This window comes from Heteronotia binoei, chromosome 6 (genome assembly GCF_032191835.1).
Source record: "Heteronotia binoei isolate CCM8104 ecotype False Entrance Well chromosome 6, APGP_CSIRO_Hbin_v1, whole genome shotgun sequence".
NCBI classification, from domain to species: domain Eukaryota; kingdom Metazoa; phylum Chordata; class Lepidosauria; order Squamata; family Gekkonidae; genus Heteronotia; species Heteronotia binoei.
In genome coordinates, this window is record NC_083228.1 from 139,049,614 (window position 1) to 139,072,036 (window position 22,423).

The window sequence follows — 22,423 nt, forward strand, 5'->3', positions numbered from 1 at the left end:
GCGGCGACCAGAATGCACACAGTACTCCAAATGAGACCGCACCATCGATTTATACAGGGGCATTATGGTACTGGCTGATTTGTTTTCAATTCCCTTCCTAATAATTCCCAGCATGGCGTTGGCCTTTTTTATTGCAAACGCACACTGTCTTGACATTTTCAGTGAGTTATCTACCACGACCCCAAGATCTCTCTCTTGGTCAGTCTCTGCCAGTTCACACCCCATCAACTTGTATTTGTAGCTGGGATTCTTGGCCCCAAAATGAGGTGTCAACCTCTGTGTGGACTGCTTCACTTCACACTGCGGGGGGGGGGGGGGAGGCTTAGATGATGGAACATCCCCTTCAAACATCCACAGTATTTGCCTCATTAATGGCAGGGTAAGAAGTCTTGGGGCAGGGAAGAAGATGACCGTAGATTTATACCCCGCCCTTCTCTCTGAATCAGAGTCTAAGAGCAGTTAACAATCTCCTTTATCTTCCTCCCCCACAACAGACACCCTGTGAGGTGGGCGGGGCTGAGAAAGCTCTGACAGAAGCTGCCCTTTCAGGGACAGCTCTGCGAGAACTATGGCTGACCCAAGGCCATTCCTGCAGCTGCAAGTGAAGGAGTGGGGAATCAAACCCGGCTCTCTCAGATAAGAGTCTGCACACTTAACCACTACACCAAACTGGCCCTCAAGGAGGCTTCAGCATGTCCTCTCCACGCTCCTTGGAGATTTGGGAAATTCCTAGAGTGTCATCATAACAACTTCTGGGTATAACCAGAAGAAATGGCGCAATGCCATATGATGTCACTTCCCACTCCCTATTTTTGGCCCTGCTGGAGAGAAGATCAAAGGTGAGAGCTGGAACTGAGATATTACTCGTCATGATGAGCCATTTGCTAAGGCTAGATGGGAGACCCTGATGGGAAATGCTTACTTTCCGATGAGCGGCACCCCCTGGGACGTCTCGGGGACTTTCTTTGCAATCAGGAAGAGGAAGACAGTCTGGGCAAGAAGGACATTAATGGATACGGTGCACTTCTGGCCGCCAGCTGCAGAGAGATGAAAAGGAAGAAACGGATGATGGGGAGTTCCCATCCTCTACAGGGATTGAAACGAGCTAGGAGAGAACAGAAGAAGAAGAAGATGACGATATTGGATTTATACCCCACCCCACCCTTCACTCTGAATTTCAGAGTCTCAGAATGGCTCACAATCTCCTTTACCTTCCTCCCCCATAACAGACACCCCGTGAGGTGGGTGGGGCTGAGAGAGCTCTCCCAGAAGCTGCCCTTTCAAGGACAGCTCTGTGAGAGCTATATCTGACCCAAGGCCATCCCGGCAGGTGCAGGTGGAGGAGTGGGGAATCAAACCTGTTTATCCCAGACAACAGTCCCCAACACTTTACCACTGCACCAAACCGAAGGGGAGAAGTCTGGATCAGCGAAGGCAGTCTCACAGTCGTTTATGCCGTACATATTATCTGCAGTCTCACAGTCGCTTATGCCATACATATTATCTGCAGTCTCACAGTCGCTTATGCCATACATATTATCTGCAGTCATTTTGTAGAAAGATAGGTGGTGGAGCTCATCCAGGGATTGTTCTGCAGCTGCACCTACTCTTCAATGGACAAGGAGGTGGAACTCTAAGAAGGAGGAGGTAGAACTCTCAGAAAGGTTCAGGAGCTGTGCTCCTGTGAGCTCCCACCGAATCTGAGGCCTACCTCATCATCATCATCGTCATATTATTATTATTATTGTTTTATTTGTTTACTATGTCTATGCTCTGTTTTCCTCCTGTATGAGGACCCAAAGCGGCTTATATTCTTCTCTCCTTCATTTTATCCTCACAATAACCCTGTGAGGTAGGTTAGGCAGAGAGCGTGTGACCGGCCCAAGGTCACTCAGCAAGCTTCCATTGCAGAGTGGGGATTCAGACCTGGCTTTCCTGATTCCAGTCCAGCACTCTTTACGCCATGGTGGCTCTCACATATGAACACCCAGTTCCTCACAGGCCTCCCTCTTAGACACACTACAGCCTCCAAGTTGTTTAATAGTCACCTATCGCTCCCCAGGGAATTCTGGGAAATGCAGTTTTGCAAGCAGCAAGTTTGGGAAATGCCCAGAGATTTAGGGGGTGGAGCCTGAGGAGGGTGGGGTTTGGGGAGGGGAGGGGCTTCGGCGGGGGACAATGCCACACAGTCCACCAAAACAAAGTGGCTGTTTTATCCAGTTGAACTAATGTCCGTTGCCTGGAGATCAGTCGTAATAGCAGGATGTCTCCAGCCACCACCTGGAGGTTGGCAAGCCTTGTTGGGGCAGGCGTTTTGGCAAATCGCAAGCCCCCTCCTTCACCAAAGATTCTGCACATGAAGCCGTGACAGCTAAACTAGTAGAAAACCAGTACAAGTTTTCCATGGAGACGGACCCAAAGAAACCCTTACAACAAGCACCTTCCTTTGGGATACCATGGCAACATAGGGTTGCCTGGCAACCAGCAGAGGATGCGGGGTATTGTTTCCAGGTTGGGAAATGGGATGGAGCTTGGTTAGGACAGGGACCTCAGTGGGGTACAATGCTCTATAGTCCACCCTCCAAAGCATCCATTTTCTCCAAATTAATTGATCTCTGTTGTCTGGAGATGAGCTGTAATTCCAGGAGATCCCCGGGCCCCACAAATACTAGGACTGCCAAGTTCCCTGTCCGAGCGAGGATTCCCCCGCCCGGGAGCTTCCCAACCTGCTGGCCCGCATTGTCAACGCGCCGGCAGCATCGGGCACTGGCCACTCTAGGAGCTTCCGGGAAAACTCTATGGTTTCCCCGGAAGCTCTAGCAATTTGGGAGGGAAAACTCTACGGCACCTATTGTATCAGGCGACGGTGACATCGGGAGAAGATCACCAACAGTTCCCCACTAGAGGCTGCGGGGGACTTGGCAACCCTACCGAATACTGACCTTTGGCCGGCAGGAAGTAAACCAGCACAGCGACAGAGGAAATGAGGACACAGGGGATGATGATGTTGATGATGTAGAAGAGCGGCTTCCTCTGGATGATTAGGAAAAAGATGATCTGCTGGTAGCTAATGTCGTCCGGCGTGAAGCGCTTGGCGTTCACTATCTTCTTGGCCGGGCGGTGCTTAATGGCCCATTCCCCATTCTCTGTGGGAAGACAAGGTCACATGGACATGAGAGAAGCCATCTTTGCAGGGCACATGGCAGGTTCACTACGGGCAGGGGTGGAATTCTAGCAGGAGCTCCTTTGCATATTAGGCCACACACCCCTGATGTAGCCAATCTTCCAAGAGCTTACAAAAAAGAGCCTTGTAAGCTCCAGGAGGATTGGCTACATCAGGGGTGTGTGGCCTAATACGCAAAGGAGCTTCTGCTAGAATTCCACCTCTGCTATGGAGCACAACTGAATTCTAGATAGGGTTGCCAGGTTCAATTCAAGAAGCATCTGGGGACTCTGGGGGTGGAGCCAGGAGGCTTTGGGGGTGGAGCCAGGTGCAAGGTTGTGACAAGCATAATTGAACTCCAAAGGGAGTCCTGGCCATCACATTTAAAGGGACTGCATGCCTTTTAAACCCCTTCCCTCCATTTGGAAAGAATGGAGGATAGGGACAGCTTCTTTTGGGACTCATAGAATTGGACCACCTGGTCCAATCTTTTTGAAATTTGGGTTGTTGTTTTTTTAGGAGAGCTACCAGATGCTATGCTGAAAATTTGGGGTCTCTACCTCAGACAACAATCCCCCAGAGCCCCAGATTGATTCTCCATTATACCCTATGGGAACCGATCTCCATAGGGAATAATAGAGTGCCCAGCAGGCATTCCCCCATCGTTTTGTGATAAGAAGATATTGGAAGATGTTGGATTTATATCCCGCCCTCCACTCCGAAGAGTCTCAGAGCGGCTCACAATCTCCTTTCCCTTCCTCCCCCACAACAGACACCCTGTGAGGTGGGTGGGGCTGGAGAGGGCTTTCCCAGCAGCTGCCGTTTCGAGGACAACCTCTGCCAGAGCTATGGCTGACCCAAGGCCATTCCAGCAGGTGCAAGTGGAGGAGTGGGGAATCAAACCCGGCTCTCCCAGATACGAGTCTGCACACTTAACCACTACACCATACTGGCTAACCATACTGTGATAACTCTGAAGCAGGGGGAGAGCCTCCAAACCAAGGGATCCCCTGCCCCCCAACTGGGGATTGGCAGTTCTAGATCAGTGGCGGAGTGTCAAACTGCAGGATTAGAAATTCCTGGAGATTTGAGAGAGGAACCTGGGGAGGGCAGGTTTTGGGGAGGGAAGAGACCTCAGCAAGGGTCCCCAATATGGCGCCCACCGAGTGTTTCCAGAAAGTGGGGCTTTTGCCTGGCAGTCAGGGGTGGGGAACACTGGCTCTCTAGATGTTTTTTGCCTACAACTCCCATCAGCCCCAGCCATTGACCATGCTGACTGGGGCTGATGGGAGTTGTAGGCAAAAAAAACATCTGGAGAGCCACTGTTCCCCACCCCTGGCCTAGCTAGTCTTCTGACTGGCCACTGGCGATTGGATTGGCTGTGCCGTTTTTTGAAAACGTTGCTTTGGCACCACAACAAAAGGATCTTCCTTGTGAGACTGACGGGAAATTGTGGTGGCCATTTTGTGACTGACTTCACCTCCTGTGGCAGCCATTTTGTGGCAGCCATTTTGCGGCTGTGCCCTCCGAGTTGTGTCAGAATTCCAAAGGTGATCACCGGCTCATAAAAGTTGGGGACCCATCGCCAAGGAGTCCGCCCTCCCAAGCTGCCATTTTTCAGTTCAAGTTTGGTGACTGTACCAGTATGTTCCTCATGAAAACAGAAACTCTTGTATGCGCTTGAGAATCTCCACTTTCATTGTTTTTTAAACGGTTCCAATCCTCATCATTAGGAGGAAACGATTGGTATTAGAAGCCGATTCAGCCCAAATCCTTCCCCGGTTTTTCCTTTTTTCACACACCTTGAAAATCTTTTGTTTGTGTGTTTGAGCGAGGGTAGAATAGTGTGAAATACAAGAGCTCCTTCACTACATTGTGACCTTTAGCTGATCTCAGTAAAGGCATTTGTTTCTGTCCCGGTTTGGATACTTTCCAAGGGATTAACAGAACTGCCAGCATTTTGTTTCTTGCCCCCTGCCGTGGCATTTGTCCTTAGACATCTTGAAGTGCCCTACTCTACATAAACTCTAATGTATGCCCTCTCTGAGGGAAAGTAACTCTATATTTTCCCCTCCTCCGTCTCAGATGGAAGAAACTCACTTGAGTCAACCTCAACCCTGAACAAAAGTTTATATTTTCTTTTTCATTTAAAAATATTATCATTCTACTGATCAATAGCTCATGGAGCATGGCCATTTTACACATTTCTGCAGAGGCAATGCCAGATTTGCTAACACATCAACGGTCTCCTCTCTCACCAAAACCTACCATCGTCCTAAGTTGCCAACCTCCAGGTGGAACCTGGGGTTTTGGAATTACAACTGAGTTCCAGATGACGGAGATCATAAGAGCATAAGAACACATGAGAAGCCATGTTGGATGAGGCCAATGGCTCATCCAGTTCAACACCCTGTGTCACACAGTGACCAAAACCCAGGTGCCATCAGGAGGTCCACCAGTGGACCCAGAATTCCAGAAGCCCTCCCACTCTTGCCCCCCCCCCCAAACACCAAGAATACAGAGCATTACTGCCCCAGACATAAGAACATAAGAGAAGCCATGTTGGATCAGGCCAATGGTCCATCCAGTCCAACACTCTGTGTCACACAGTGGTCAAATAAACAGGGTGCCATCAGGAGGTCTATCAGTGGGACCAGGACACCAGAAGCCCTCCCACTGTTGCCCCCTCCAAGCACCAAGAATACAGAGCATCACTGCCCCAGACATAACATAAGAGAAGCCATGCTGGATCAGGCCAATGGTCATCCAGTCCAACACTCTGTGTCACACAGTGGCCAAATAAATGGTGCCATCAGGAGGTCTATCAGTGGGGCCAGGACACTAGAAGCCCTCCCACTGTTCCCCCCCAAGCACCAAAAATACAGAGCATCACATGCGCAGACATAAGAACATAAGAGAAGCCATGTTGGATCAGGCCAATGGTCCATCCGGTCCAACACTCTGTGTCACATAGTGGCCAAAACCCAGTTGCCATCAGGAGGTCCACCAGAGGGGCCAGAACTCCAGAAGCTCTCCCACTCTTGCCCCCTCCAAGCACCAAGAATACAGAGCATCACTGCCCCAATTCCCCCACAGGAAATGGCTGTTTAGAACAAGGGTGTCGAACTCATTTGTTATGAGGGCCAGATCTGACATGAATGAGACCTTGTTGGGTCAGGCCATGTCAGGTTAGGAACTGGGCATAGGAAGCTCTGGCTCTTTCCTTCCTTCCCCAGGGGACTGGGGGGGGGGGAGCCTCAGCCAATAGAAGGAAGACATACCTGGCTCAGTAGCTCTGGAAGAATAAGCTCTGCCTTTCCTCTTCCTCCCCAAAAGAGGAGCCTCAGCCAATTGAAAAAATAGAGGCTTTGCTCTGTAGCTCCTGTGCGATTGAGCCAGCCTTTCTAAACAAGCTGTTATGCAGAAGGAAGTAAGGGAGAGGGAGAAGGAAGCAGATGACAGCCAGTTGCTTGGGGACCTGATAGGAGCCCTTCGGGGGCCTGATTCGGCCCCCGGGCTGCATGTTTGATGCCCCTGGTTTAGAAGGTCGACTCCATGGCATTATATCCTGCTAAGGTCCCTTCCCATGCCTTGAGCTCCCCACACACCATCCCCAAATTTCCAGGAATTCTTCAGTCGAGTTAGCAACTCTACTTCTGCCCCTTACCCTATTTGACCCGTTTCTTGAATGTCCGACCCACAGGTTGAAAGAAACCACACTGGAATAATCTGGTGTTTGTGATTCTCCGTCTCTCTCCAACCCGATAACAAGTTGCAACCACATCCTCACCAAAGCCAGAGCTTCAACTGGATAGATGGAATGGCCAGTTACAGCTCCCTTGGGAAGGCAGTTATGGGAATAGGCTGAGAGGAAATAGATCCAGAGTTCTATTCTAAGGATGAGAAGAGTCCATGCAGAAACCTGTGGATTTACCCAAAGCAGCAAGAGCCAATACATCAAGACTATGCTTGCAACCGCCTTCTATTTCAAGGGGATTTCAGCCAGCCGCTGGGATCCGGTGAAGTGCTGAGCCAATCCTGACGGGTGCTGTGTTCCCCAAATCTCTCCAGCCTGCCTGCTGCTGCAGAAACCCACATTTTTCTTCCCCATTCCCCCCTGGCTGGGAGGCAAATCCAAGCATGACATATTATTAAGCCAGTGTCGCTGTTGCGTTTCCCCTTGTCGTCTGGCAGACCGATAGATTTTTACTAGACTAAAATCACTGGCTTGTCTCAGTAATGGGGGGAAAAACACACCCTTCCCGCTCCCGACAACAAACTTTGTGCTTTCAATATGCTATTAAAACGTGATGGAGAATGGCAGCAGCAGCTGCTTGGGCCAACCGTGTCCCCGGTTCAATCCCCTTAAATGGAGAAATTAGCTTTGAGTGACGCGGAGGGGAAGAAAGACGAGGGCAGAATAAAAAGGGGGGGGGGACAAATACAAATGATTCTCTGGTTGGAATGGTACACACTGCCATGGTATCTGTGGAAACATAACTGGGGCAATTTTGGGCTGTATTAAGAGAAGTATAGTGTCCAGATCACTTGAAGTGAAGGCATCATTTTACTCTGGAGGCCCACGAGTACGCAAAGTTATGAACAGAACATCAAGCAAATTGGCACCTTTGCCTCCGTGAGTGCGGTGTAGCTCTTCCACTTCTTTAACGGGATTCAGTTGCCGTTATCTGCACATGGGGAGACTTTGGGTGGGGCAAGAGCTCAGCAGTGTTGCCCTTGCTTTGATGATAATGATGATGATATTGGATTTATATCCCGCCCTCCACTCCGAAGAGTCTCAGAGTGGCTCACAATCTCCTTTCCCTTCCTCCCCCACAACAGACACCCTGTGAGGTAGATGAAGATATTGGATTTATATCCCGCCCTCCACTCCGAAGAGTCTCAGAGCGGCTCACAATCTCCTTTCCCTTCCTCCCCCACAACAGACACCCTGTGAGGTAGATGAAGATATTGGATTTATATCCCGCCCTCCACTCCGAAGAGTCTCAGAGCGGCTCACAATCTTCTTTACCTTCCTCCCCCACAACAGACACCCTGTGAGGTAGATGAAGATATTGGATTTATATCCCGCCCTCCACTCCGAAGAGTCTCAGAGCGGCTCACAGTCTCCTTTACCTTCCTCCCCCACAACAGACACCCTGTGAGGTAGATGAAGATATTGGATTTATATCCCGCCCTCCACTCCGAAGAGTCTCAGAGTGGCTCACAATCTCCTTTCCCTCCCTCCCCCACAACAGACACCCTGTGAGGTAGATGAAGATATTGGATTTATATCCCGCCCTCCACTCCGAAGAGTCTCAGAGCGGCTCACAATCTCCTTTCCCTTCCTCCCCCACAACAGACACCCTGTGAGGTAGATGAAGATATTGGATTTATATCCCGCCCTCCACTCCGAAGAGTCTCAGAGCGGCTCACAATCTCCTTTCCCTCCCTCCCCCACAACAGACACCCTGTGAGGTAGATGAAGATATTGGATTTATATCCCGCCCTCCACTCCGAAGAGTCTCAGAGCGGCTCACAATCTCCTTTCCCTTCCTCCCCCACAACAGACACCCTGTGAGGTAGATGAAGATATTGGATTTATATCCCGCCCTCCACTCCGAAGAGTCTCAGAGCGGCTCACAATCTCCTTTCCCTCCCTCCCCCACAACAGACACCCTGTGAGGTAGATGAAGATATTGGATTTATATCCCTCCCTCCACTCCGAAGAGTCTCAGAGCGGCTCACAATCTCCTTTCCCTTCCTCCCCCCCCAACAGACACCCTGTGAGGTAGATGAAGATATTCGATTTATATCCTGCCCTCCACTCCTAAGAGTCTCAGAGCGGCTCACAATCTCCTTTACCTTCCTTCCCCACAACAAACACCCTGTGAGGTAGATGAAGATATTGGATTTATATCCCTCCCTCCACTTCGAAGAGTCTCAGAGCGGCTCACAATCTCCTTTCCCTTCCTCCCCCACAACAGACACCCTGTGAGGTAGATGAAGATATTGGATTTATATCCCGCCCTCCACTCCAAAGAGTCTCAGAGCGGCTCACAATCTCCTTTACCTTCCTCCCCCACAACGGACACCCTGTGAGGTGGGTGGGGCTGGAGAGGGCTCTCACAGCAGCTGCCCTTTCAAGGACAACCTCTGCCAAAGCTATGGCTGACCAAGGCCATGCTAGCAGGTGCAAGTGGTGGAGGGGGGAATCACACCCGGTTCTCCCAGATAAGAGTCCGCACACTTCACCACTACACCAAACTGACTCTCCTACTGACTTTGCCAGGCCCCAGGTTTAAGTCCTGTCATCTTGGCCTGAATGAATGATGGAAGATTACATACACACACACATTTCTCTCACACTGCTCTTCTGGGTCCCCTGGCAAAAACCCTTGGCAGATTACTGACAGACCAAAGACACCTAATTCATTTATGAAATTTGCGGTCATGGGGTGTGAGGATGGGCACCAGTTTAGATGTGTGGGTTTTTTTACAAAGGACAAAGTGAGTGAATTGGGAATTGGCCTGTTAAAGACACTTAGGCACGATGCGGTGTGATGTGGTGGCTAAAAAGGCAAATGCGATTTTGGGCTGTATCAACAGAAGTCTAGTGTCCGGATCACATGAAGTGATGGTGTCGCTTTACTCTGCTCTGGTAAGACCTCACCTGGAGTATTGTGTCCAGTTTTGAGTACCACATTTTAAGAAGGATATAGACAAGCTGGAACGGGTCCAGAGGAGGGCGACGAAGATGGTGCGGGGTCTGGAGACCAAGTCCTATGAAGAAAGGTTGAAGGAGCTGGGCATGTTTAGCTTGGAGAGGAGGTTACTGAGAGGTGATAGGATCACCATCTTCAAGTACTTGAAGGGCTGTCATATAGAGAATGGTGCAGAATTGTTTTCTGTGGCCCCAGATGGTAATACCAGAACCAATGGGTCGAAATTAAATCAGAAGAGTTTCCAGATCAACATGAGGAAGAACTTCCTGACCGTTAGAGTGGTTCCTCAGTGGAACAGGCTTCCTTAGGAGGTGGTGGGCTCTCCTTCCTTGGAGGTTTTAAACAGAGGCTGAATGGCCATCTGACAGCAATGAAGATCCAACAAGAAGTCAGAGAGGCCGAGGCCTTCATAAGAATATCAGAACAGCTCAGCTGGATCTGACTAGAAGTCCATCTAGTCCAGCATCCTGCCTCACACAGTGGCCCACCAGTTCCTCTGGAGGGCCAACCACAAGGCACAGAAGCCTAGGACTTCATAAGAACACCATGCTGGATCTGACTAGATGTCCACCTAGTCCAGCATCCTGTCTCACAAAGAGGCCAACCAGTTCCTCTGGAAGAACAGCAACAAGGCACAGAGCCCAAGGCCTTCAGAAGAACATCAGAAAAGCTCTGCTGGATCAGACCAGTGAGGGTCCATCTAGTCCAGCATCCTGTCTCACAGAGTGGCCAAGGCCTTCTCCTGATGTTGCCTCCTGGCCCTGGGATTCAGAGGTTTGCTCCCTCTGAATGTGAAGGTTCCATTTAGTCACCATGGCTAGTAGCCACTGATAGACCTCTCCTCCATGAATACATCTTGTGGCATTCACTGCCTCAAGATGGGATGACTGGCCAGAATGAGCTTAGATAACTTTAAAAGAAAAAAAAAACCTGGACAAATTCAAGGAGGAGAGTAGCCCTATCCATGGTTACGCATTATAGCTCCATGGAGTCTTCCATGTTCATACTCAACATACTTCTGAAGGGCCAGGTGGTAGGAACTAACAACATGATAGTCCTGGAGTCTTCACAGTCAACCTGTGAGCTTTCCAGAGACTGGCATTTTTGACAATGGAATGTCACACTGGTGAAACGCTTGGCCAGATCCAGTAAGAACATTCTGCAACTGTTATATTCTTTTAAGGACCTTCCCCCATCCTTCCGGCTCAGGTGTGGACACAATTACCTGTGAAATCTTCTGGGTCAATGAAGATCCATTCAATCATCTGGTCTTCTTCCACCGCCAACAGCAGATTAATTTCGTGGGCATTGTAGGTCTGAGACCTTGTAAACAGAGAAGCGCAAAGTAAGGACCCACACATCCCAGCGCTGTTATCAGATAGACAAATCGATATCTCTAGGTCAGGATCCCGAATCTGGTGTCCACCAGCACCTTTTCTGGTGCCCATCAAGTACTTTTAGAAAGTGGGCAGGATCAAGCAGGGCTAGCAAGCAACCCAGACCACCTAGGTAATAGTGCCAAGGCTCACTGGAACACCATGGAGCAATTCTGCCAGTCGAAGGGGAAATACGTGACGATGATGGAGCAGGCGCTGCGGTAGATGGCTGGGGGCAGCCAGTAGATGGATCCGTCCGGAGACACCAAGACATTGGTGTAGAGCGTGATGTCAAAGACCCCGTCGATACTGCACGGAACAAGATGAGAAAGAGATCAGGAGAGCTGGCTCCTCCCCTTCTCCCTTCGAAAGGAGGATTCCTTATTCGTTCGCCTAATTCATGCTCCGCCTTTCTCCACAAAGCAGCTGCGTCGTTCTCCCCCCCCCCCTTCCATTTTATTCCCACGACAACCCCGCAAAGTAGGCTGGGCTGAGAGGATGTGACCGACCCGAGGACACCCAGTGAGCTTCCGAGGCAGAGCAAGGATTCAAACCTGGCTCTCCCAAATATTGGTTGAACACTCTAACCCAGGGGTGTCGAACTCGTTTGTTGTGAGGGCCGGATCTGACATAGATGAGACCTTGTTCGGCTGGCTGGGCCACCTGTGTACCTACTGAAGATTAAGTAGCAGAGATAAAAACTTTAAAGGACACAGACAAACATGACTAAAGATTTTTTTTTAACTTAAAATAAAACATGCTTAAAATATTAGTACTTCTTGGTCTTAAAGGTGCTTTCTTTGTCGTTCTCCCATGGGATCCAGGGAACTGGGAAAAGGAAGCTCTGGCTCTTTCCCTCCCTCCCCAGGGATCAGGAGGAGGAGCCTCAACCAATGGAGAAAATTGAGGTTTTGTTCTGTAGCTCTGTAGCTCTGCTGTGCGATTGAGCAAGCCTTGCAAAGCAAGTTCAGATGCAGAAGGAAGCAAGAGAGGGAGAAGGAAGGAGACAAGAGCCAGTTGCTCAGGACCTGATTGGATCCCTCCGGGGACCTGATTCAGTCCTTGGACTGCATGTTTGACACCCCTGCTCTAACCAATGCACCACACTGGCTAGTAATGAGAAAGGTTGGTAGCTAGTTAAGGCCTTGGACATTTGGGGCTCCTGTCCATGAGGTCATCACTTCTGCCCTCTGCTGGAGAACAATGGGATCGCTTAGGAAGCGGCACCGGGGGAGAAAAATTTAAGAAGGCAGCATTGTTCAGGGCACTTTGGCACTTCAAGTTAAAAAAAAATCTAGAAGTGACATTAGGTCGGTACAGGAACCTGAGCTCTGCCCAGAAGTCATATAGTGACAATGCCAATGTCACATCCCCCTGCCATGTCTCCAGACCCTGGCCCTCCTACTGGTTGCCAGTCTCAGCCAGACAACATTAACATTTACCCAACATGAGCAGGAAGATGGTAAGCCTAAATCAAGGCAAAAACAAGAAAATCAGAAGAGCCCTGCTGGATCAGACCAGTGGTTCATCTAGTCCAACATCCTGTCTCACACAGTGGCCAACCAGTTCCTCTGGAAGGCCAACAACAGGGCAGAGAGGCTGAGGCCTTCATAAGAACATCAGAAGAGCCCTGCAGGATCAGACCAGTGAAGGTCCATCTAGTCCAGCATCCTGTCTCACACAGTGGCCAGCCAATTCCTCTGGAGGGCCAACAACAGGGCAGAGAGGCCAAGGCCTTCATAAGAACACCAGAAGATCCCTGCTGGATGAAACCAGTGAGGGTCCATCTAGTCCAGCAGCCTGCCTCACACAGTGGCCAACCAGTTCCCCTGGAGGGCCAACAACAGGGTGAAGAGGCTGAGGCCTTCATAAGAACATCAGAAGAGCCCTTCTGGATCAGACCAGTGGTCAACCTAGTCCAGCATCCTGTCTCACACAGTGGCCAACCAGTTCCCCTGGAGGGCCAACAACAGGGTGGCGAGGCCAAGGCCTTCATAAGAACATCAGAAGAGCCCTGCTGGATCAGACCAGTGAGGGTCCATCTAGTCCAGCCTCCTGTCTCACACAGTGGCCAACCAGTTCCTCTGGAGGGCCAACAACGGGGCAGAGAGGCTGAGGCCTTCATAAGAACATCAGAAGAGCCCTGCTGGATCAGACCAGTGAGGGTCCATCTAGTCCAGCCTCCTGTCTCACACAGTGGCCAAATAATTCCTCTGGAGGGCCAACAACAGGGCACAGAGGCCGAGGTCTTTCCCTGATGCTGCCTCCTGACTGAGTTTCAATGTGGACGTTCCCCTCTGTTACCATGGCTAGTAGCCATTGATAGACATCCTCCATGAATATATCTAACCCCCTTTTAAAGCTGTTTATTTCTGTAGCCATCACTACATCGTCTGGCAGCGAATTCCGCATTTTAATCTGTGTGTCAAGTCGTATTTCCTTCTATCTGTCCTGAACCTACTGTCCGTCAGTTTCATTGGATGCCCTCAAGTTCTAGTATTTTGGAGAGAGGAAAAAAAAAGTTCTCTGTGTCCACTGTCTCCACCTTACGGGTAGTTTTTGAGCCTCGATCGTTTCCCCTCTTAGTTGCCTCTTTTCTAAACGGAAGAGTCCCTGACCAGGGGTGTCACTCATCTGTTACTGGATCTGACATAACTGAGACCTTGTCAGGTTGGGCCATGTGTGTACCTATTTTAAGATTAGGCAGCAGAGATATAAACTTTATATTTTTCCCCCCAATTTATATTTTTGTTAACAACATCCAATTTAAACTACAAAAATAGAACATATAAACTTTATAAAGGACACAGAGGGTGTTTTCCCACAGAGCTTACCTCGGAGCGACGTCCCTCTTCACCGCACGGCGTCTGCGCGGATTTCCCACCAACTGCTCCGCAGAACCAGGAAGTGCCGGACCTTTTGCGTCGCAGATGTAAACCTCTAAAAAGCAGTTTACGTTAGCGACGCAACAGCCGCGGCTCTTCCTGGTTATGCGGAGCAGTTGGTGAGAAATCCGCGCAGACGCTGCGCAGTGAAGAGGGACGTCGCTCCGAGGTAAGCTCTGTGGGAAAATGCTCAGACAAAACACAATTAAAGATTTTTATTTTTATTTTTAAATGTAAAACATGATTAAAACATTAGCACTCAGTCTTAAAGGTGCTTTCTTTGTATTTCTCCCATGGGATCCAGGGAACTGGGCAAAGGAAGCTCTGGCTCTTTCCATCCCTACCCAGGGGACCAGAAGGGGAGGAGCCTCAGCCAATAGAAGGAAGAGAGGCATGGCTCAGTAGCTCTGCTGCATGATTGAGAGCCTGGCAAAACAAGCTCTCCCTCCCCCACCCTTCCTCCCCAAGGGAAGCCAATAGAGAAAATAGAGTTTTTGCTCAGTAGTTCCTGTGTGATTGAGCAAGTCTTGCAAAGCAAGCTGTGATGCAGAAGGAAGCAAAAGAGAGGGAGAAGGAAGCAGATGACAGCCAGTTGCTTGGGGGCCTGATAGAAACCCTCCAAGGGCCTGACTCGGCCCCCGGTCCACATGTTTGACACCCCTGTCCCAGAGTCTTCAGTCTTTCCTTATTGAGTAGATACTCCAACCCCCTAACCATCTTGGTTGCCCTCTTAGTTGCTTTTCTCAGCTCTGATTCTGGCCCCCGTGATACTGGTAGGGGCAGGGAGAAGAAACAAAGAGCAATCTTTGTGAGCACTAACTTGTTTTCTAGGATGATGTCCGGCAGCCACACGGAAGTGGAAGGGATCCGGAGGCGCTCAATATTGTCATAGGCATCTGGGTCCCACTGCAGGCGGTAATCACGCCATTGCTGGCAAAGATGGGGAAAGGTAGGTGAGAGGGAGAGGTGGAAAGAAAGCAACTTTAAAAATGCATTCTCCAAGCCGCGGGCAGACTTGGCTTGGAGAAGTGATTTAAATAGAGAAATGCCTTTTCCAAGTTGGGCAGTGGAGCAGAGGAGGCTTCAAGAGCCACACAATACATGAGAAAGAAGAAGAAGAACTGCAGATTTATACCCCGCTCTTCTCCCTGAATCGGAGACTCAGAGCGGCTCACAATCTCCCCTGTCTTCTCCCCCCACAACAGCACCCTGTGAGGTGGGTGGGGCTGAGAGGGCTCTCACAGCAGCTACCCTTTCAAGGACAACCTCTGCCGGAGCTATGGCTGACCCAAGGCCATTCCAGCAGGTGCAAGTGGAGGAGTGGGGAATCAAACCCGGTTCTCCCAGATAAGAGTCTGCCCTTTCAAGGACAACCTCCATCTGTTCTTTTGTCTTCCTTCCTGCTTGCCTGCTCTCAAACATCTGACATTTATGTCTTGTGGCTCTCAAACATCTTAGGTTTATTCTATGTAGCTCTAACATTAAGTAGAAGAAGACGACTGCAGCTTTTATAGCCCGCCCTTCTCTCTGTATCAGAGACTCAGAGCGGCTCACAGTCTCCTAGATCTTCTCCCCCCACAACAGACACCCTGTGAGGTGGGTGGGGCTGAGAGGGCTCTCCCAGCAGCTGCCCTTTCAAGGACAACCTCTGCCAGAGCTATGGCTGACCCAAGGCCATTCCAGCAGCTGCAAGTGAAGGAGTGGGGAATCAAACCCGGTTCTCCCAGATAAGAGTCCGCACACTTAACCACTACACCAAACCAGCTCCCGAGCCACAGTTTGGCCACTCCTGCTCTATGGTATTATCCCCTGCTGAGTTCCCTCCAAGCCCTGCCCTCACACAGATTTCAAAGGCTCAACGATGCAAATCTGAAGGAAGCTCAGGGGAATCTTTCCATATTCACTTACCATCTCTACCCAGACATTGGTGGTGAGGGCCTCCTCTCTCTCGTTCTAGGGAAAAGATGACAGAGGTAACATCACTAGGGTTGCCAGGTCCAGCTCAAGAAATCCCTGGGGACTTTGGGGATGGTGCCAGGAGACTTTGGGGGTGGAGTCAGGAGAAAGGGTGTGACAAGCACGATTGAACTTGGAAGGAGTTCTGGCCATCACGTTTAAAGGGATGCCTTTTAAATGCCTTCCCTGCATTTGGAAATAATGAAGGATAGGGGCACCAGAGAGCCAGTTTGGTGTAGTGGTGAAGTGTGCGGACTCTTATCTGGGAGAACCAGGTTTGATTCCCCACTCCTCCACTTGCACCTGCTGGAATGGCCTTGGGTCAGCCAGAGCTCTGGCAGAGGTTGTCCTTGAAAGGGCAGCTGCTGGGAGAGCCCTCTCAGCCCCACCCACCTCACAGGGTGTCTGTTGTGGGGCGGAAGAAGATAAAGGAGATTGTAAGCCGCTCTGAGTCTCTGATTCAGAGAGAAGGCGGGGTATAAATCTGCAATTCTTCTTTTGGGGCTCCAAAAGTGAGCAAACAGCAAAGCCCGACAAATATAAAAGTGTCCTCTTGCTGTCAACTCGGAACCAATTGTTAATTGAAGCCGTTGCAAATTTTTTATATCTAGCATCTAGGAGGCGTTTCATGTATTTGCAAATTGCCATTTGATGGATGGATTGGTTCCCTGCTCCCTGCCAATAAAGGGCATTGAATGAATGATACTTTTGGGGCTCATAGAATTGGAACCCCTGGTCGAATTTCTTTGGAACTTGGTGGGGGGGGTGGGTTGAGGAGAGGCCCAAAACTGAACACAATATTCCAGGTGAGGCCTTATCACAGCAAAGTAAAGCGATACCACGTGATCTGGACACTTTACGTCTGATAATACAGCCCAAAATTGCATTGGGCTTTTTTAGCCACCGCATCACACATTTCCCAACCCAAAGCCTGTCAGACCCCATTGGATCTAAACAGGAAATACGCAATGCTTGAATTCTGGTCTGTGTGTAGGGTTGCCAAGTCCAATTCAAGAAATATCTGGGGACTTTGGGGGTGGAGCCAGGAGACATTAGGGGTGGAGCCAAGATCAAGGCTGTGACAAGCATCATTGAACTCCAAAGGGAGGTCTGGCCATCACATTGAAAGGGACATTCCTTTCCTTCTATTCTTCAGTGGAATATTCACCCAGGCTTGTGTCCCAAAGACTCTCAAAAATTTTAAATCTGGACACCTATTATACAGCTTCCTATAGGGCAAATCATTTACAGGTTTACACCAAACACGATTATGGATAAACACAGCACAGTACATAGCCTCAGCCCAATAGCAAATTGGCAACCTTGCATCTTCAAGCATGCTGTACATTAACGTCTGCAACACAGCTCCTGTGCGCTCCGCTAGCCCGTTTTCTTGGGGCGTGGCTGGGTTCGTTAAACGGTGGGCAATGCCCTTGTTCTCCAGCCAACATTTCAATTCATTTGATAAGAATTCCCCCCCTCTGTCGGTCTGAATAGCCTGGAGGTTTACACCTAATTGCCTCTCAACTGCTTTGACCCATTTTATGAATGTCTTGTACACTTCAGATTTCTGCACCAAGGCACCTTTTCAATTCCTTCCTTCCATAGGAAATAATGAAGGATAGGAGCACCTTCTTTTGGGGCTCATAGAATTGGACCCCCTGGTCCAATCTTTTTGAAACTTGGGGGCTATTTTGGGGAGAGGCGCTAGATGCTATACTGAAAATTTGGTGCCTCTACCCCCAAAAAACAGCCCCCCCCAGAGCCCCAGATAACCACGGATCAATTCTCCATGATTTTCTATGGGAATAAATCTCCCTAGGGAATAACAGTTCCCAGCAGACATTTCCCTCCCCTCCCCCCGCTTTCTGACGACCCTGAAGCGAGGGGAGGGTCTCCAAACCGGGGGATCCCCTGCCCCCACCTGGGGATTGGCAACCCTATCTGTGTGGGCCCCGGGAGCGGGGGCAGGGAGAAGGGCTTTCTCACCAGCGAAATGAGGTTTGTGAGGGTCAGCTTGAGCGTCACGTCGATGATCTCCCCCTCCTCCTTGGCTGGGCGCAAGTTGCGGTTGTAGTTGGCCATCAAGTCTTGGAGAAGCTTCTCTTCCTGGTTCCGGCCTCGGACCACTGGAGAAAGAAGACCGTCTGGTATGAATTGGGTTGCCACCTCTGGGTCGAGCAGTTCCTGGAGTTCCGGGATCGGAATCTGGGGAGGACGGGGCTTAGGAAAAGGAGAGGGACCTCAGGAGGGTATAATTCACAGCCCACTCTCCAAAGAAGCCATTTTCTCAGGGGGAACGAGGGATGCCAGCCTCCAGAATCCAGAAGAATTGAGGGAGGGATGGTGGCTTAGTGGTACAGCATCTGGCTTGGTAAGCAGAAGGTCCCAGGTTCAATCCCCGGCATCTCCAACTAAAAAGGGTCCAGGCAAATAGGCATGAAAAACCTCAGTTTGAGATAGGGTTGCCAAGTCCAATTCAAGAAATATCTGGGGACTTTGGGGGTGCAGCCAGGAGACATTGGAGGCGGAGCCAGGAACAAGGGTGTGACAAGCATAATTGAACTCCAAGGGAGTTCTGGCCATCGCATTTAAAGGGACAGCACACCTTTTTAAATGTCTTCCTTCCGTAGGAAATAATGAAGGATAGGGGCACCTTCTTTTGGGGCTCATAAAATTAGACTCCCCAGTCCAATCGTTTTGAAACTTGGGGGGTACTTTGGGAAGAGCCACTAGATACTATACTGAAAATCTGGTGCCTTTACCTCAAAATACAGCTCCCCCAGAGCCCTCGAAACCTCCAGATCAATTGCCCATTATACCCTAAGAGAATCGATCTCCACATAGTGAATAATGAAGTTTCCCTCCCCCCTCCCCACCGTTTCCCTCCCCCCTCCCCACCGTTTCTGGCAACTCTAAAGCAAGGGATTGGCCTCTCTGCTCACAAGTAGCTGCCAGCTTCTTCAAAGTAACACAGACACACCATCCCAAGAGAAAGCTTTTCAATCAGAGACTGAAACCTCCGGAGGTGAAAAGGCACATAGTCTTCTGGGGGCGGGGCTTCCCCGCCGGCCAGCTGATTGGGGGCGGGAAGGAGCCTGTGAAAGCAGAAGAACCCCTGCTGGGACCTGGGGATTGGCAAGGCTAGCTTGAGACCCTGGAGAGCCGCTGGCAGTCTGAGTAGACAAGACTGACTTTGATGGGACCGAGGGTCTGATTCAGTAGAAGGCAGCTTCATATGTTCATATGGATTTAGGGGAGGGACGGTGGCTCAGTGGTAGAGTATCTGCTTGGTAAGCAGATTCAATCCCTGGCATCTCCAACTAAAAAGGGTCCAGGCAAATAGGCGTGAAAAACCTCAGCTTGAGACCCTGGAGAGCCGCTGCCAGTCTGAGTAGACAAGACTGACTTTGATGGACTGAGGGTCTGATTCAGTAGAAGGCAGCTTCATATGTTCATATGGATTTAGGGGAGAGACGGTGGCTCAGTGGTAGAGTATCTGCTTGGTAAGCAGAAGGTCCCAGGTTCGATCCCCAGCATCTCCAACTAAAAAAAGGGTCCAGGCAAATAGGCGTGAAAAACTTCAGCTTGAGACCCTGGAGAGCCGCTGCCAGTCTGAGTTGACAAGACGGACTTTGATGGACCCAGGGTCTGATTCAGTAGAAGGCAGCTTCATATGTTCATATAAGTGCCTGGTGAAATTCCGGAAACCAGAGAAGGGAGTGGGAAGAATTAGCCAGTGGTAAAGCATTCTTTAGTGTTCTTTAGATCTCTTTATCCCTCCCCACACCAATCGCTAGCACAATGAATGATGTGCCGTCACCAAGTATAAGCAAATATGCTTCATTTAGATGTCACACATAGGGCGTTTTCGCACTGACCTTAATCAGCAGCGACGCCCCTCTTCACCGCGCAGGATCGCACTAATTGCCGCCAAAAACCAGTTTCCATTTGTGCCGCAAAAGCCGCGGGACTTTCCGGCTCTTCCGGGTGCTCCGCGGCAATTAGTGCGAAATCTGCGCCGATCCTGCGCGGTGAAGAGGGGCATCGCTGCTGATTAAGGTCAGTGCGAAAACGCTCATAGTGTAGTCCAGGGGTGGCCAAACTGTGGCTCAGGAGCCGCAAGTGGCTCTTTCAGCAATATGGTGTGGCTCTTGAAGCCCCCACCGCCCCGTCAGCCAGCTTGGAGAAGGCTTTTCTCTCTTTAAGTCACTTCTCCAAGCCAAGTCAGCCGGTGGCTTGGAGAATGCATTGAAAGTTAAAGTTGCTTTCTTTCCACTTCTCCCTCCCCCATCTGTTTGCTTTCTTTCCCCCTTTCCTTCTTGCCTGCCTTGCAGCTCTCAGGCATCTGACGTTCATGTCTCGCAGCTCTCAAACGTCTGATGTTGATTCTATGCGTCTCTTACATGAAGCGAGTTTGGCCACTCCCGTGGTCAGTTTTTCTGGGTGGCTAGTTAGCTTGCAAACTTCCTAGCGGGGCTGGATATCCCCTGGAATTACAACTGACCTCCAGACTAGAAAGCAGTGCCCCTGCAGTGCCCCTGCCCCTGTATAAATCGATGGTGCGGTCTCATTTGGAGTACTGTGTGCAGTTCTGGTCGCTGCACCTCAAAAAAGATATTATAGCATTGGAGAAAGTCCAGAGGGCAACTAGAATGATTAAAGGGCTGGAGCACTTTCCCTATGAAGAAAGGTTGAAACGCTTGGGACTCTTTAGCTTGGAGAAACGTCGACTGCGGGGTGACATGATAGAGGTTTACAAGATAATGCATGGGATGGAGAAAGTAGAGAAAGAAGTACTTTTCTCCCTTTCTCACAATACAAGAACTCGTGCGCATTCGATGAAATTGCTGAGCAGACAGGTTAAAACGGATAAAAGGAAGTACTTCTTCACCCAAAGGGTGATTAACATGTGGAATTCACTGCCACAGGAGGTGGTGGCGGCCACAAGCATGGCCACCTTCAAGAAGGGTTTAGATAAAAATATGGAGCACAGGTCCATCAGTGGCTATTAGCCACAGTGTGTGTGTGTATATAAAAATTTTTGCCACTGTGTGACACAGAGTGTTGGACTTGATGGGCCGTTGGCCTGATCCAACATGGCTTCTCTTATGTTCTTATGTGACACAGAGTGCTGGACTGGATGGGCCATTGGCCTGATCCAACAGGGCTTCTCTTCTGTGACACAGAGTGTTGGACTTGATGGGCCATTGGCCTGATCCAACATGGCTTCTCTTATGTTCTTATGTGACACAGAGTGCTGGACTGGATGGGCCACTGGCCTGATCCAACAGGGCTTCTCTTATGTTTTTATGAGACACAGAGTGCTGGACTGGATGGGCCATTGGCCTGATCCAACAGGGCTTCTCTTATGTTCTTATGTGACACAGAGTGTTGGACTGGAGGGGCCATTGGCCTGATCCAACATGGCTTCTCTTATGTTCTTATGTGACACAGAGTGCTGGACTGGATGGGCCACTGGCCTGATCCAACAGGGCTTCTCTTATGTTCTTATGAGACACACAGAGTGCTGGACTGGATGGGCCATTGGCCTGATCCAACAGGGCTTCTCTTATGTTCTTATGTGACATAGAGTGTTGGACTGGATGGGCCATTGGCCTGATCCAACAGGGCTTCTCTTATGTTCTTATGTGACACAGAGTGCTGGACTGGATGGGCCACTGGCCTGATCCAACAGGGCTTCTCTTATGTTCTTATGAGACACAGAGTGCTGGACTGGATGGGCCATTGGCCTGATCCAACAGGGCTTCTCTTATGTTCTTATGTGACACAGAGTGTTGGACTGGAGGGGCCATTGGCCTGATCCAACATGGCTTCTCTTATGTTCTTATGCAGGAGATGGCTGTAAGCTTTTGCCCAGGTTCAATCACGAGACTTCTTGAGTGGGATCAAAAGGAGTTTTAATGCTGAGACTTGACTGAAGCAAGCATTACATGGCAAGCTGTCCAGGTCTTGCCAGACTGGAGTACAATCGAAACTTATCACCTATTATAGAAAAGGGGGGCAATGGCTATTCGCTTTCCTGCACCCGCCAATAGCCCTTTTAAAGTCTCTCGAATAAAACACACTTCTTTCTCAGCCTCCAATAGCCAAGGCCAAGTCTGCCCTTCAGCTGGTGCCTATCAGGGGTGGAATTCTAGCAGGAGCTCCTTTGCATATTAGGCCACACCCCCCCCCCGATGTAGCCAGTCCTCCGAGAGTTTACAAAAAAGAGCCTTGTAAGCTCTCGGAGGATTGGCTACAGCAGGGGGTGTGGCCTAATATGCAAAGGAGCTCCTGCTAGAATTCCACCCCCGG

The 22,423-nt window shown here is 50.0% G+C and overlaps 1 protein-coding gene across 1 annotated transcript in view; it reads right to left on the minus strand.

The window, feature by feature from the left end:
* The window catches only part of LOC132573424 (acetylcholine receptor subunit gamma-like), a 42,180-nt gene that overhangs the window by 15,853 nt on the left and 3,904 nt on the right, over window positions 1-22,423 (minus strand). Inside the window, exons 2-8 of the mRNA XM_060240923.1 lie at window positions 18,095-18,234; window positions 16,058-16,102; window positions 14,970-15,079; window positions 11,418-11,573; window positions 11,114-11,211; window positions 2,943-3,146; window positions 923-1,037 (exon numbers count right to left, since the gene is read on the minus strand). Coding sequence (XP_060096906.1) covers window positions 923-1,037; window positions 2,943-3,146; window positions 11,114-11,211; window positions 11,418-11,573; window positions 14,970-15,079; window positions 16,058-16,102; window positions 18,095-18,234 — 868 coding nt within the window. The remainder of the gene's footprint in view (window positions 1-922; window positions 1,038-2,942; window positions 3,147-11,113; window positions 11,212-11,417; window positions 11,574-14,969; window positions 15,080-16,057; window positions 16,103-18,094; window positions 18,235-22,423) is intronic.